Source organism: Melanotaenia boesemani, chromosome 20 (assembly GCF_017639745.1).
Source record: "Melanotaenia boesemani isolate fMelBoe1 chromosome 20, fMelBoe1.pri, whole genome shotgun sequence".
NCBI classification, from domain to species: domain Eukaryota; kingdom Metazoa; phylum Chordata; class Actinopteri; order Atheriniformes; family Melanotaeniidae; genus Melanotaenia; species Melanotaenia boesemani.
The window spans coordinates 13,237,317-13,253,718 of NC_055701.1; the positions used below are offsets into that span (position 1 = coordinate 13,237,317).

Consider the following 16,402-nt stretch of genomic DNA (forward strand, 5'->3'; position numbering starts at 1 on the left):
TTCAGCGAGCCAACGCTGACGTCATGGAGTCCGTGAGACTCCGTTGGCACTTTATTTTAGATAAATATGAAAGGCATTTTCGACTTATAAACGATTTCTTATTCGTAATTAATAAGTTAATAATAATAGATTTATAATATTTATATATATAATAGTTCAATAATCGCATAGGTTAGTCTACACATAAACAAGTCCTTTGGCACAAAGAATTTAAAAGGTGTAATTTTTTTTTAAGAGAAAACAAAACACAGCTATTCTTGGGTAATACCGTAGGCTTTGGATTTCTGGACAGTTGTGGGCTATATTTCGCCCTGTTTAGAGTGAAAAAATTCCTTACTGTCTGGCGCCCTCGTGTGGCAGCTGAAAATATTAACATGATTTCAAAAGTTTCAGCCTTCCTCCTTAGAACCAACCAGTCATTTGTGTATGGATACAAACTGATGGTAAACATTGTTCAACTCAGACAGACCGATGGCCTGTCTCCGTCTTGGATTACTGTGTTAACTGTGATTCCTATGTAAGACAGACTCTGGCATATCTAATAATTTATGTTTGTATTAACATGTCTTTAATAACTTGCATTTACAGTCTGCCATAAGATAGCTAGAAAGTATGGGCATAATTTGGGAATAGCTAACGTTAGCATCACTGAGAGGCGGCTTTATCCAAGTTTAAAATATGCCATACCTTTTTCTGATATATTCTGCTGGACTCAGTTAAATAAAAGGCAGGATTCATTTATTATATGGGGTTATTTTATCTTATTGCAGAGCAATGTTACAGAATGACAAACAGAAGAATCGCACTAAGGAAGAAGTGGTCAAGAAACTAGTAAGTACTGCCCCGTTTCCAAAAGAACTGGGACACAACCAAATTCATCCTAGCCAGTGAATTTAGTAGTTGAAAGTTGTGTATTTAGTATATTTTTATTTTAATTTATTTTTATTCTGAGTGATGACTTTTTTTCTTCCTTTTCTCACAGTGCCTGGTTAATGGTGTGTCCTATGAAAACATTGCACAAGAAGGGAGCAACATCAAGTCCCTGGAGATCTTCTTCTCTGGTTTCCCCCACATGGTTGGGCTTTCCTTCTTCCCAAAGCTCTGCCAGCTTACTATAGTAGATCAGAATATAAAACACATTGAAGGACTTGAGTGCTGTCCTCTGCTTCAGGAGCTCTGGATAGTCCAGTGCCATCTCACAGTGAGTTTGTCTTAAATATTGTTTGTATGTGACAAATCTTAAATAAGGTAATTTGCATGTTATCCTATTGTGATCTGATGATGTAAGCATACCTGCACGGATGTGTTAAGTGCATCATACTGCAGAAATGAAAATGTAACTCTACACATAGTCTATTAAAGACAGTGACGTATATCAGTAAATTTTGTGCAGTGGTATGCAACATTAAAAATAACCTGTGTAATATTTTCCTTTCCGTAGGAAATATCTGGACTACAGAACTGTCAGCAACTGGAGAAATTGTACCTTTATGATAATCAGATTAGTGAAATAAAGAATCTAGAATTGCAGAACAACCTAGAAGTTCTATGGCTCAATAATAACTGCATAAGGAAGATACAGGTCTCTAAACTATAAAATTACATATACAAATCTATCTATCTATCTATCTATCTATCTATCTATCGTATCTATCTATCTATCTATCTATCTATCTGTCTATCTGTCTGTCTGTCTGTCTGGTCTGTCTGTCTGTCTGTCTGTCAGTCATGTTTATGAATTTGTTAAGTTTATAATGCAGCGTTTTTAACTTATTTCTTTATTTCTTTTATTTAGTGTGCATAAACAGCATATTTAGTCAATTTATCGTTTTGGTAAATTAAATTCATCCACCCCTCATTTTATTTTGACCTTTGTCTGGTTTTTTGTTATTGTTATTTATTTATTTATTTATGTTTGTTTTTTTTCCTTAAAGGGCTTGGAACCACACTTACAAACCTCAAGGAATTAAATCTGGCTGACAACGTTATCGAAAAGATTGGTAGTTTTATTTGACACACTGGATGGTGATTCAATGAGATGTTCCTAAAAGAAAGAAAAAAATAAATAAAAGAAAGAAAGAAAGGAAAACACAAATTATCAAAAGATTTTTGGTCTGCTATTTTTTAGGCATAGCCTGAGTCCAATGTCAGCCTTCAGAATCTCAATCCCTGTCCGGAACAAGATCAGCTCCTTTAAGGTAAAGCTAAAAACCAAAATATGCTCCTTAAAATTTTTTCAGTAAAAAGTTTTCTTCCTTATTTTTTGAAAATCTTAACAGAATTCTTGGGTTGACAAAAAGGCATTTCTAAATTCTTGTCAGGGTCTTGGTCAGTTCAGATTTTTAATAAATTTCTACAACAGACAGACTGTTTAAAACTTTTATTGAGGTATTGAGCAACATGATTTCCATTTTTTCCATTCCAACCTCAATGATACACATTCATTGAATTTAAATTAATAAATCTGACATTGAATGAAGGTTTTTGAATAATGCAGGTTCATGTCACTTATACATTCTCTATATATGCTGTAGCTGACAAGCTCATTCAGAGAAAGTTATTGTTTTGCTGAAGGTCTTTTTGACAAGAAGAGCAAAAAAGTTTGGTAGTTTCTGGCTTTGATTGGCACCACACCTTGGCTCTTATTATGAAAACTACTCCTTTCCCAAAACCCAGTTTATTTAAACCATAGTTTGACAAAAGGGGCGTTTGTAAATTCTTGGGAATTGTCAGACTCTCAGCCAGATCAGATTTTTTAATCATTTCTCTGACAGGCTGTCTCAACAAGACATAACTAAGGTATTGAGCAGTAAGATTAATTTTTTTTCTATGTCTCATTCAGCTATATGCTTCATTGTATTTATGTAGTAATGAAAGTTTGATACATATTATCAAGGTTTATGTTAGTTATACATATTGAACACACTCTGCTACAGATGACAAGCTCATTCAGAACGCTCTGATGCCAAAGTGTTTTGTACAAGGTCATTTTGACAAGACACACAAAAACTTTTGTTGTTCTTACTTTTATAGGCTTCAAAAAGTCTCTTATTCCTCCGGCCCAGCTTTTGAGGAATGTAATTACTGTCATTCACTGAAACAGAGCCCAGTTCAATAACTGTCGGATTAAAGAGAAAGTCTGTGCCCCTTTGCATTTTTTAATGTGACATGTCTTTAGCTGCAGTGAGCTGGGAATGTACAAGGGCTAAAATAAATAAATAAAAATGGCGAGGTCCAAATTTATTTTTTATTATTATTTCCTTAATGGCATCTATATGATATTCTAACATTATTTTCAATGTGGATCCACACAGACTGAATTAATTTTTAACAATTAATTAATTTTTTTTTAGTTACTTTGTAAAATATGTTTTGCATAATTTCTGTGCTACAGCTATTTTTGTAGGAAAAACACTCTTTAATGGACTTGTGATTATGGAGTTTTTAATTAGGTCATAATCTGGTGGCTGAAAACATGATTTAAAAAATTAATCTTTGTGAATTAAAACTCATTGGAGGAACACCCTACTTGTGATGGACAGGTGTCTAGCTCTTTAACTAGCTTTTGTGTTCTGTTGTTACAGGAACTAAGTTTGCTTGGCCATTTGCCCAGCCCTGAAAGAGTTAGCACTTAGGGACCTCACATCAACTCCAAACCCAGTGTGTCTGCTGTGTAACTATGCCACACACGTTCTTTACCACATGCCAGGCCTCCAGCGGCTCGACATTTACGACGTCTCTGGCAAGCAAGTCAAGGAAATGGCCGAGGTACTGAGACATCCTGCAAGACTATGAGCTTACTTCTGTTAAGTTCTTAGCCTAAATTCTTTTCAATGTTCCCTTTTATTTTTTTTATGTTTCCCCAATAAAAATGTTTCCAAAAAGAATATAATCACAGTTTTAACCATTTTTTTTCACTTTAAATTAGCTTGACACACTTAATGTTTTGGGGAATTGTTATAATACTGACCTCAAAAATTTAATACATCTTTGATGTTAAAATGAAGTAGGCATGAACAAGGTCAAGATTAGAGCACAGCTTGACTCTACTCTACTTGAGTTACAAGTTAAGAAAAAGAAGTGGGTTGCAATTTGAATATAAATAAGTCTGAATGGTGTGTATATTGAGAGGTGAATTCCTCCACAGATTCAGGGCTAACTCAGGGGCTAATATAGTAGATCTAACAACATCTAAGAGACACTGGCTGGTTGATTTTAAGTGGTCTAACATGGAGGAGAGATGTGAAGAAATAAGATGGAGTCAGTCCATTTAACACAGTAGAAGTAAGTAATAAAACCATAAAATCAACCTGGAAATGGACAGGAAGCAAAACCATACCAGCATGCCAAGACCACAGTTTTAGATAGATAGATAGATACTAGGTATCGTGCAAGATTACATTATTTTTTAATAATTGTTGTAATTTTTTGCTTATTTCATTACCAAAAGTCTTTTTTTCTTTAGTCCGCAGTAGTAAAGAAAATGATGTACTACAACATGCGTGTACACACTGCTCAGAGGAACCTTACAGAGACTCAATTAAGTCTGATGGAGAGGAAGAAAATTCTATTTACAGTGTCCCGAAGACTGCATCAGGACCCTCAGTCATGCCCTCAAAAATGTATGTACAATCAATTAAATGTTTTGAAATTTATTTGATTCTCTGTAGAAAGCTATTTCTCAGCATAGTTTAAGGTTGTTTGTTTTGGATACATCTCAGCTTGAACGTGAGCTCTCCATGGTGCCGGTTGGTTGTAAGAAGTCTGGTTGTATGTTGGAGGACGAACCAGTAGCAAAACCCCACCTTGACGATGGTCAAACTGAAAGAAGTAACTCAGCTGTTGACACCTGCTGTGATCCTGCCCCTGGAGCATAAAATACTTCTTAAGATTGAAGCACTGGAGGAAAGACTGAAATTATGGACCCGTAGGATGATGAGTTAGTTTACCTTGTATTTTATTCATGAACAGATAAATAAATGTCTACAGCAGCAGCAAGTCTATTGAAATACACGTCAGTGGAAAAAGATAATGTTTTATGTTTTATGTTCAGTATTGAAGCTTTGGTATGAGCGAGAATTGGCCCTAGCCACAAATAAAGACAGAATATGTGGTGCAGTTTCTGTTGATGGAGCTGAAAGTGTTGGAAATATCCGTTTGGAAGAGGGATGCTCCACAGATCCATGGTACTTATTGAGTATAATTAATTGCATCATCCATTATCTTGTAAATTTGCAAAGAAGAAATAGAACTTTTTTTATTATTATTTTTTTAATCTTACCTACAGGTTTGCTTCTTGTTGTGACCTCCTGCTTTCCCGCTTCACCCCTTCAGACTACGAGAGTCATAACATCACTGACATTTAAAATAAATCAAGTTTACCGCATCCACAACAGTGCTTTAAGACTTCGCTTTGAGGACAAGCTTCATAGCCTGCTTCCCAAGGAAGAATCTGTCACTTTATCACAGTAAGGTCACCTGCAAAATAAAAGGCTGATGGATAACTTTTAACAATATCTTTACAGATATAAACTTAATATTTTACATTATGTAAAAGTACCCTTTCATGCAGGAATTACAGACGACAAACTAGAATACTTATTCTGCATACCTGACCCTGAAAAGTGTGACAAAGAGGAGATTTTTGGCATTATAAAGGAAGGTTTCAAAACAAACACCTCAACAAAAGGTGAGTGTGCTGCTAGAAAGAATCCACCTTCTCAACACTTGTGTATATCACCCGGATTTATTGTACTGAAAATTAAGAGCAAGATATGAGCTCATCAGTAGTGCCTCAGCCAGTTAGATACTCTTTACCTGTAGACAATACAATGAGTGTGAAAATACATTTCTACTGACCCATGTGAATTTTTTTTAGCAGAATGCGATTAGTATTAAAAGGAAGGAATAGGTTTGCATATGTGACATCATTAAGTCTCTGTCTAAGTTTTGTGTGCAGAAATTTTATTTATGCAGGTTCTTTAGTATGCTTTCTTTAGTATTAGTATGACTTTTACTATACTCACTCTTTTGATAAGGCCTTCAGAAGAGAAGATGCTGTACCTTTATCCAATAGCCTAGCAGTAACTGACCAGCCCAGAATTGAGTATGAGCTGCGACAGGCCAGCCAAGGTGATTCTGTGCAAAGCACAGATATAATCCCTTTCAGGCATGGTGAGTTGGTTTTATTCATATTTTTATTAATCAATCATTCAGTCAAGGTTGATTCCAGAGTCAAGGTTTGAGATTAAAAAAACTAATCGAATTATATAAATGAAAAATAAAGTTCGAAATAAAATAAAAACTGTTGTCTTTAGCTTTAAACTTTTGTCTTCATTTACTTAACATGTTTTCTTTATAAGCAACTTAAAATCTCTGTAGGCTAACTTTTCTGCAATTTGACCACAAGTGTGCACAATGTACCCAGCACAAAAATGTCTTCACTTCATCCGTGCATGCATTTAACTTGTGAATAAGAGTGTTTGCTAATTAATAAATCCTTAGCAGACAAGACACAGGGTACACCCTGGACAGGTCACTAGTCTGTCGTAGAGCCAACAAAAAGAGGCAAACAACCACTCACACTCGCTCCTAGGGGAGAATTTAGATTAACCAATTACCCTAACATGCATGTCTTTGAATGGTGGGAGGAAGCTGGAGGATCCGGAGAGAACTGACACATACATGGAGAGAACATGCAAACTTAACAGAAATGCCCATGTTTGAACCTTGCCCTAGATAAGGCTCAAACCAAGATCATCTGCATGTGTTATACGGTTCCCCAGTAAATTACCAGCCAGATTAACAAGCTTTTAACTGTCTTGACAAGCATCAGTATAGAGATGAAAAGTAACTGGGGACAGATGCCCATCTTGTCTGACTATGTTATTAGCTGGACCTTTGTTTATTGTCTAAAAGGTTTATATTTTTTTATTTGTAGGTCATGTTATTGTCTCCAAAGTGTTTGTGGGTAACAGCATGCCTATCCGTGATAGAGAACTGATGGACATAAGCAAGTATCCCAAAGTCTTCTCAGTGCATCGGAACATGGATGCCAAGTGCAGATCTGCAACAAGTAATGGTATCCAATAAGTGAAAAGGCATAATAATTGGTTTTGTTTTGTAGTGGTAAGGTTTTTTGCATCTTGGTTTTTTTTTTTTTAAATTCAGATAAACCCTGCTCAACCAAAACACATGCAGGACCTGAGTGCAACACCCGTCGAAGGCAGTGGTTTGTGTTTGATCATGAACTTGTCCTACCAGAGTACATTGTATATTTTGAGTACATAACTAAGGTAATTAATGCATTTTTCTCTGCACTGTTTGATAACTCTGATATACCACATGGTAATATGTCAGCTCTGGTTCAGTCCTATTGAACAAGTTTATGAGTAATAATGATAAGTTATACAATGAAATCTTGTCAAATGATTAAAGGTTGATTTGGCTAAATTAGGTAATCGTTTTTTTTTGTGGTCTTTTCTGCAGTACTTGTTAATATATTATTGTGCTGTTTCTAGGACAAACAGTCTACACTAAGGAGCCATTGCACAGGTAAAGACACTACTCCTTCCAGTGATATAATCCTGGACAGAGCAATCCTCAACATGGAACCTGTGCTGAAACTGCAGCCCAGATTGTTGAGCTTGGACGATAAGATTTTGCTTAAAGAAGCCAGAGCCAATATCCTCAGCCAGATCACTGTAAGTCTTCTGTTGTTTTTAGATGTTTGATTTTAAGGCCATTTCATGTGCTTGAAGTGACATTTTATTGATGTATTGAATCTGCAGGTGCTTAACCTTCATGGCAATAGTCTAAGCAAAATAAAAGAGGTTTCCAGCCTCACAGGTCTAAGACATCTCACCATCAGCTTCAATGAGTTCACATGCCTTGATGACATTTCTCACATGGTAAATGGGACGCTACTAAATTATATTAAAATAAAGTGTTTTAAAGAACATACAAAGCAAGATTTTAACATCACTTATGTGGTAAAGTAGCACATGTATGGAAACATTTAGGACCATAATATAAAGAGGAATCATGAAAGGTGTTGTCTCTGCAGCCTAACCTTGAGTTTTTGGATGCCAGCTTTAACCAACTTATGACTCTGGAAGGTCTACGGGGATTGGGGCAGCTCAAACAGCTCAATGTGTGCTGGAACAAGCTGACCAAAGCCAGAGAGAATACTGCTGTGCTGAGGAGACACACACCTGCTTTGCTGAAACTAGACACACGTTACAATCCTTGGAACAGGGTATGTGCTGTGATAAAAAATAAATATAAAGTTACTTACCAGCAGGCCTCAACAAAACTAATACATTTTGCACATTCTGCACATGCAAGGTCTAAATTCTGCAGTCTAACATAACTGGTCACAAGTTTTAGATGTAAAGCACATGAAATTTTTCCCTCCTTTCAGCCAGAGACAGTGAGAATGACCATACTAGCCCGTCTCACAACCCTCACACACCTGGATGGTGTGCTGATAGCAGAGGAGGAGGCTGCTGAAGCAGTTCAGATGGTTACTGCATCCAAAATTAACCAGGTTAAGATTTAGTAAATATTTCTTCTTAGCTTATATATAGATATATTTAAGATAGGGCTGATCTGAATTTTTTTTTATTTAATCAGAGGAAATGTTAATTGATTAAACCAAGAGGCCACAAGCAGTCCTGTTATTGAGACAGATTTGTTGACACTAACTGCAGGGAACTCTCCTGACACATTCTCGTATCAACTGTAACCGTCCCCGGAGTCTCAGTTTGCTGTCAACAGCCCAGCTCTTATATCGACTGAGTCCAGCACCCTGGGGATCCGTCAGAGATCTGGAGCCAGACTGGACCTCAAAGGTAGACTTCAGCATATGGACTTTTCATTGACAAAGTGATTGGGATAATGCATGTGCTAGAATGCCACTTTTTGGCTGTTAGAATATGAATACAATTTGTGTAATCTTTACTAGTTTATACATTCTTTTATTTGTTTTGGATCATAACATTTTCAACAGATCACCACTCTGAATCTTGACAACCAAAGAATTTCAAAGCTGATCAATCTAAATAAGCTGGAAAACCTCCGCTGGGCCTCCTTTAACAATAATGACATATCTGAAGTGGAAGGTCTCGATAGCTGCCTGAAACTGGAGGAGCTTTCCCTAAACAACAACAGCATCAGCTCACTCAGTGGTCTGTCACACTCTAAATTACAATGACAAATCACATTATAACTTATCTTTTCTACTGACAAACCCATAACACGTCTTCATTTCTGGGCTTATCTTTACCCTCTGTTACTATTTAGGCCTAACAAGACTGAGTTACCTGAATAAACTGAGTGTAGATGGAAATCGGCTGTCTCGTCTAGATGCTTCAGTTCTTGATCTCCTACCCAACCTTACATTCCTGTCCATGGAGAACAACTGCATCACCTCTCTACATGGCATCCAAAGACTTCAGTCTCTCCTTGAACTCTACATTGGAGGCAATCAGATTTCTACATCAAGAGACATCTACTATCTCAAAGTAAGGAGAGTGGGTTTCAGATTTCCCTCTATTGTCATTTTCTTTGAGCTAATATACTTCTTTTTATCTAATCAGGGATTGACAAATCTTATCATTTTGGATCTCTATGGGAATCCTTTAGTGCAGAAGCTGGAAAACTATCGAATATATGTAGTTTTCCATCTGCCCTCCCTTAAAGCTCTGGATGGAATAGCAGTGGTATGTGCCAAAACAGGCAACCAGCTTAACCTCACAGACATAACTGTGCTTATCTGCAACATTTTGTATTTGCTTCTTTTTTTATGTTTTTCTCTCCAGGACGTAAGTGAGTGTGACAGTGCAAAGAATATGTTCAGGGGAAGGCTAACCACTGACACAGTTGCAGAGGAGCTTGGCCACTCAGACTTCACAGAAGTCACCTACCTAACCCTCCAGTCGTGCTCCATCAGGTAAAAACCTGCTTGACAGGGCATTATGTAATTATTATACTCCATATAATTATATTATAACTTCCCTCAGGGATTCAAAAGAAGTTGTTTTTTAATTTCTTTTAATTATTTGAACTGATGATAAATAAGGCTATGCTAAAATCAGCATCAGAAATTCCACTTTCCATCCCACAGGATGGTTGATCTATCTCCAGCAGACCTCTTTTGTAACCTGCGGAGTGTCAACTTAGACCACAACAACCTCACCTCCTTCTCAGGCCTCATCCATCTGCCCAACATCAAGGTACAAATCACACTCAGTATTACATGTTAACAGATTGTCTGGAAATGAGCCGTAGACAAATGAATTATATATTATTGTCCTACATGCAGGCTCTGTGTCTGAACTACAACCACATTGAGTCAATTTTGCCCCGGCACAAGACTCATGCTCATTTGACAAACAGACAGATACTCCACAGCAAAGTCCACTCCAGTGGGTATGGCCAACAGAACACACCCAAAACCAATAGGTAATAAAATCAATGTAATACTTTCATTAGAATGACTTCTGTTTATAATTATTTCTATTTTTTACAATTGGAAAGTTGTGTTATGGAGAGTGGCCATTAGGGGGCAGCACTGACCAGCCAAAGTGCAGTTTTGCAGTTTTGGAGCTAGAAGAGGCTTCTCTTCTATTTATCTGCAAACATCAAGAAATTATTCAAATTTAAATTAAAACAATAATTGATCATTTTATTGAAAAAATTTATCTCCAAAATTGACTAAAGATATAAATGTCTTCATTAAATTGTTTTGTAGATATCAGCCAGAGCTGTGACAGGCATCTTTTTGTTTGGCCAGACAGAGATTGTGATGAGCCTGTCTGCACCTGTGAAGGCCAACCAGTTAAATGCAGCAGCAGGAGGGAAAAAAAGATGCTGGTTAAACCACAAAGGTTACAAACAGTTTTTCTCTGAATGTGTTTAAGGGATACTGGGCCCACTGGCAGCCTGGAACCACTGATGGGAAGCCTTGAGGTGCTTCATTTGAGTTACAATGGCATCTCCAATATGACCAATCTGCAGCTCAGCAGGCTCACCAATCTTAAAGCACTCTTCCTCCAAGGTATGTACAGTTCACATAGCACCCCTCCCACTCAGAGCCAACAGAAAATGAGGTATAGAACCTGTGAAAAGGCGATCACTAAAAGAGCAAAGTCTCCCATAGACCTAAGGCCAGGTGGGTGATGAGACTTGAAGAAAAGAACGACTTTCTTTTCAACAGCCTTTGATAGTTTTTGATTGAGGTTTGCTCTGTTGGGGTGATTTTCCCCACAAAGCCAACTTTATTCTTCTTTTCTTAGAAATCTTTGGAACCCTTCTCTGTAATTTCAGTACTTTTTACAGCAGGGGGAAGATTTAGGAGAAATACCAGACAAATGTTTATAAAGAGTAAGAATGGTGCCTTAGTGTGTGCAATTCACTTTTGTTTAGTTTATTAAAATTATTGTCAGTGATGTCTTTAAACTGCTGTCTTTGTTTTTTTGTTTTTTTTTTGTCTTTTTTCCAGGTAATGAGATCAGCCATGTGGAGGGCCTTGGAGGGGCTTCACCAGCTCAGAGAGCTTGTACTGGACAGAAACCGGATTAAAGCTCTGGCCACAAACTCCTTCACATCCCAGAGTGTCCTACTTGAACTGCACCTTGCAGAAAACCGGATCCGAGAGCTAAACAATCTTGATCCTCTGAGTGAGCTCCGCAAACTCTTCCTAGACCAGAACAAGCTCCAGGTATTCTGATTTGTGTGCGAATGTGTGTGTGTGTGTGTTAATATTGACAATTTTAAGAAAATTGTATATTAAATTAAACTCTCTAAAAGACACAGCACAGCTGAAGGTATTTCAAAGGTCACAATTTTTGATTTATTACCAACTTTTACTGATTGGTTCATATGTGTCAGATGTTTAAGAATGTTTTTTTATTCAGCATGCAGCAGTATTACTTTTCCCTGCATTTGCAAAGTAGGACATGAAGTATAGTAATCATGAGCGATTACCACCCACTGTGGTATGCAAAGGGTAGTATTAAGGAGAATCAAGTTTGATTGAAGGTCATGGCTCTGTGTATGAAGAAAGAGGAGAACAATCAGGGCAACGTGTAATCAGCTTCTCAGTCTGCATCTCCTCACCCAGGGTGAGTGATTTGCACTTTTGTTGCCAGTTCCTTTTTTCCCTCACTTCCTTAATGTTTTCACGCATTCAATTAGGACATAAAATACAGCAATCATCCCAGAGCATCGGCCCTAACAGTGGGGGCGTCTTTGAATCACAGCCAAGTCCAAGCATAAAGCTGGAAATGAGAGAAAACACCCCTATGCTCTGTTGCGTGCCCAAACTCTCTCATGAGATTAATGCAAGCTCACACATGTAATCTCTCCCATCAGCTGCTTCCATCCTCCCTACTCCAAAATTCTGAAAGGTTCTGCCCTGATACATATGTCACCCATTATCAATACATAACTGGCTGCAACCAGTAGGGAGGAATAGTTAAATGAAGGGGCAGTGAATGAGTGAGAACTTGAGTGAGAACTAATCTGTTACTTTACTTTTTGCAGGACATCACAGAGCTTGACAAATTAGATGTGCTTCCCTCTCTGACAGAGCTCTCTGTGGTTGGAAATCCTGTAAGTATTACTGGGTTTTAGTTTGTCCATTAAACCCAATTAGGCCTTGTGACCTAGTGAAGATTATAATCTGATTTTTATTTATTTATTTATTCCCACTATGATACGCTTTAGCTGTGTTATGAATCCACTAGCTGCCAGGACACTCTGAGCTCACAAATGAATTATCAAAAGCATACTTTCAAGCTCAGTTTCTCAATTGCAACAACTCTTAATTAAGTGATTACATGATAGGCCGTTTGCTGCATCTGAAACTGGCATCAGAGACTAGTTTGACGACCAAATGGCAGGGTAATATTGCCCTTGTTACATCACCCATCTGGAGCTCTTGGATCAAGCTTGAGCAGAGCCTACAGCCCAGGGCCTCTCTGTTGTCCACAGGGTAATGCCCAGCTGTGGTAGCCTCTTTACTGCTCAATCCCAACCTCCATCCCCCATCTCTTCCCATGGGACAGAGTATTAATTCTGCCAGGGACTAGAGGCCAACAACCACCCTGGAGACAATACTTATTGCTGTTGCTCGCATGAAATAGCTCCTCTGCTATGTTGTCTAGCCAAAGTCAGTCTTCTGTTTTCCAATGAACACCCTTCATCACGCACTCACAATTTAACCACAGCAGCAGTGCCCTGCAGGAACATAAAGTTCCATTGCTGGACAAGCTGGGTTTATACCCTGGCCAGAGGGTTCCCTCAGTTGGGAAGGGACCTATCTGCTGTTGTCAGCTGGGTCACTTGTAAAGCGGATGGGAATTTGATAGCAATGCTGGGACCCACATAGCATCATATTTATTCCAGATGTCTCAAGCCATGGTTTCAATTGGGTTCCATTATTATTATAACAGATTTGAGTTAGGATCAGAGTTGTTTGTAACCAGTATGTTTAATCAAACTTATAAAAGGTTTTTCTTTTGTTGTTCTTTTTCTTCCATTTTTAGGTTTCCCGAAATTCTCTCCATAGACCAGCAGTTGTACTCCGTTTGTCCCACTTGCAGGTCCTCGATGGAGTGATGGTCACTCTGGAGGAACGAACCAGGGCTGAACTCCTCAGAGCAGACTCATCTGTATGAGCTGTGGACATTATACATCCAGTAGTAACTCACATAATCTTTAACTCAGTATTTCTAAACACATTATGATTTGACATGTCTGCTTGTCCACTCACAAAGCCAAAATCTGAAACTTTCAAAATGTCCTGGTAAATATTAAAGATAGTTTGGGATGTTTTGTTGAGACTTGTGACCTATAATCTAATTTCTTGTAAAATCCTGATTACCGCACCATATACACAGCATAAACTTAAAGTTTTAGTCTTAGAAAATCTAAACTGTTTGATGTAAAGTTACATTACAGAAACAGTCTGCTATTTCAGCCATGATGACTGAACTAGCAGCCATGAAATGACAAACAAATAGAGACATTGTTACTAAACAAACAGAAAAAATATCAACAACCAAACCAAAGTCTCCAAAAATAGAGGAAAGCCTGGATCAAACTCTTTCATTTTAGTCTGACTGATTTAATGTTCATGTAATGAGAGAGTAGGGTTGTAATACTCCTGCAGCTCTGAAATAAAAGCAATCTAAGCCTGCTAGCATCATCCTGCTGATTAGATGAAATGTGCCCGGCCGATAATGCACCAGTGGATTTGTTCCGTATTAGCCAGGTCAACACAACCCCCTCTGCTTGTTAATCGTAGACATGGAAATGACAGAGCAGACATCCTGGGTTTTCTCATTAAAACCACAAACCTCCCCCTTGTGACTCTCATGAATGCTATCTCAATTGTCACTCTCAATCTATGCCTGCAACTGCTGTTGCTTGAATTTGAACATTGTTACTGATGAATAGTAATTACTGTTCCCTTATAAGATGCTTATATACGTGGAACAACTAGCAATCTAATCAACCATCCCATGCCAAATGTGTGGGCGAAGCAGACACATTGCACTAACTGTGGTTGATATGGTGGATGGAGATTTAAAAAAAACAAACAAAAAACAAAAACAAAGAAAAAACAAAAAACAATCTGATTAATGATGCAAGTGTTAGTGAGGTCAAAGATTTCAAGTTGATCCTAAAGGCACTCAAGAGATCATTTTCACATATTATTTGAACATCTGTTTATGTTCTCAAAATCAGTTTTGTGTATGTTGCTTATGCCCTTATTTTTAAAGCAAAGCTCTCAGCATCCTGGAGCATCTCTCCCTACCGCTGAAAATAGCCTTCCTGGATTGCTATCTATGTTGCCTCATAACACCACTCTAAGAGGAATGAATATAAGTGGGGGGCTACAGAACTTTATGCATCGGAACAGTCCCCTGTACAGTTATCCAGGTAAGAACCATTGCACACACAAATGTGTAACATTTTTCAAGTTTCATGATGAAAAAACTAAGCTTTAGATGGACTTGTAGAGTTTACTATGTCTGGTAGAGCCATGTTCCTCACGGTTCTACAGCAGTTTATTTCGCAGTATTATATCAGGTAGCTGCTGTTAGCACTACTAGTTATGACTCTCTTTTTTTTCTCTGTATTGATCTCTAAATCAGACAAGAAGCACAAACACAGTAATGTCGGTCAAAGCAGCCAAATTGACAGTAACCCGAGACAAAGTCGAAGAAAAGGAAGCAACTTGCCAACAACATATTCCAAACAAGAGTATGACAGCAGGTTGTTAAAGACAAGATTTTTATAAATATTATGCTTCTTTCAATTTTTCAGAAAGCATAAAATGTACAAATCTGCAAAGTGATGCTTTGTTTACAATTAATATTTTCCAGATTCCCTCATGGTGGCAATCCTCCACCCATGTAGCAGCTGGAAGAGGTGGAGCATGCAGTGATCAGACATGGTCCAAAGGTGAAGGCAGCCATGTCTGTGCTGTGGTCATATCCACTGTGTTTTTACATGGGATTAACTTTTGCAATATTGACTTAATTAAGATGAATGTCTATGTACCTGGATTTTGTTTTTTGTCAAATCAATAACTCTCTTTAAACTTTTCAGAATTATGTTTGTTGACAATTTTCTTTTGCTGATCTCAGTATTAGTGGTTTAAACTAAAACTGATTTGAATCCTTTATCAGGTGAATGTCCATATTTATTTATATTATACACTTAATACAAAATGCCTCTGAATGCTACGCCATGAAATCATGTTTCATGACGTAGCATTCCATGAAACATGGAGTTCTACACACCAATCATGAAAGATCAGGCTACATCCCAACTACTTCACTGAGATCAGTCTTCAGCATAAAAATAAAAACAAAACAAAACTATTAACTGTGACCACTTACTATTGTACAACATTTATTTTTAGAAGTTTTAAAGTCTTGTAATATCCTCCAATATTATAATAACACTCCTTTTTATGACTGAAATGTACAATTTCCAAGTATTTCAGTGAGTACTTGATAAAGGGTTAATGCAATCTAAATTAGGCTGCTTGATGGGGAGTATGTAGTGCATTCCTCTCTAAAGCGTTTATAATGACTGTGACTTAATTTTCTTTCCACATATGGAGATCACTAACCATGGTAATCTGAGGATGAGAGGTATTGGTGTCATGTCAACTGACCCCCCCCCCCCCCCCCCCCCCCCCCCCCCCCCCCCCCCCCCCCCCCCCCCCCCCCCCCCCCCCTTGCCCAATGGAAGTTAGAAGAAAAAAAAAAAACATCCACAGATGTAAGAGCATGTGAGGCTGGCATGTTGCATCCATTGGGTCAAATGCATCCCCAACAAGTGGATAATCCAGCTTTAGCACACCTCTCCATGGACAATAATC

The 16,402-nt window shown here is 37.8% G+C and overlaps 1 protein-coding gene across 1 annotated transcript; it reads left to right on the forward strand.

Moving 5' to 3' along the window:
- The first annotated feature begins 77 nt into the window (after window positions 1-77).
- On the forward strand, window positions 78-16,207 carry lrrc9 (leucine rich repeat containing 9). Its single transcript, XM_041971248.1, is given in 40 exon segments — window positions 78-517; window positions 771-831; window positions 983-1,201; window positions 1,442-1,590; window positions 1,945-2,015; window positions 2,142-2,173; window positions 2,175-2,198; window positions 3,585-3,614; window positions 3,616-3,768; window positions 4,466-4,570; window positions 4,572-4,622; window positions 4,722-4,865; window positions 4,867-4,939; window positions 5,054-5,186; window positions 5,288-5,363; window positions 5,365-5,468; window positions 5,558-5,585; window positions 5,587-5,693; window positions 6,047-6,174; window positions 6,941-7,081; window positions 7,171-7,295; window positions 7,521-7,703; window positions 7,791-7,910; window positions 8,066-8,257; window positions 8,423-8,548; window positions 8,712-8,852; window positions 9,011-9,188; window positions 9,304-9,524; window positions 9,600-9,722; window positions 9,822-9,952; window positions 10,127-10,235; window positions 10,325-10,464; window positions 10,923-11,059; window positions 11,504-11,529; window positions 11,531-11,722; window positions 12,547-12,615; window positions 13,551-13,676; window positions 14,790-14,949; window positions 15,165-15,285; window positions 15,396-16,207. Coding segments are annotated over 40 exon segments (4,626 nt in total). The 5' UTR covers window positions 78-374; the 3' UTR covers window positions 15,430-16,207.
- The last annotated feature ends 195 nt before the right edge of the window (window positions 16,208-16,402 follow it).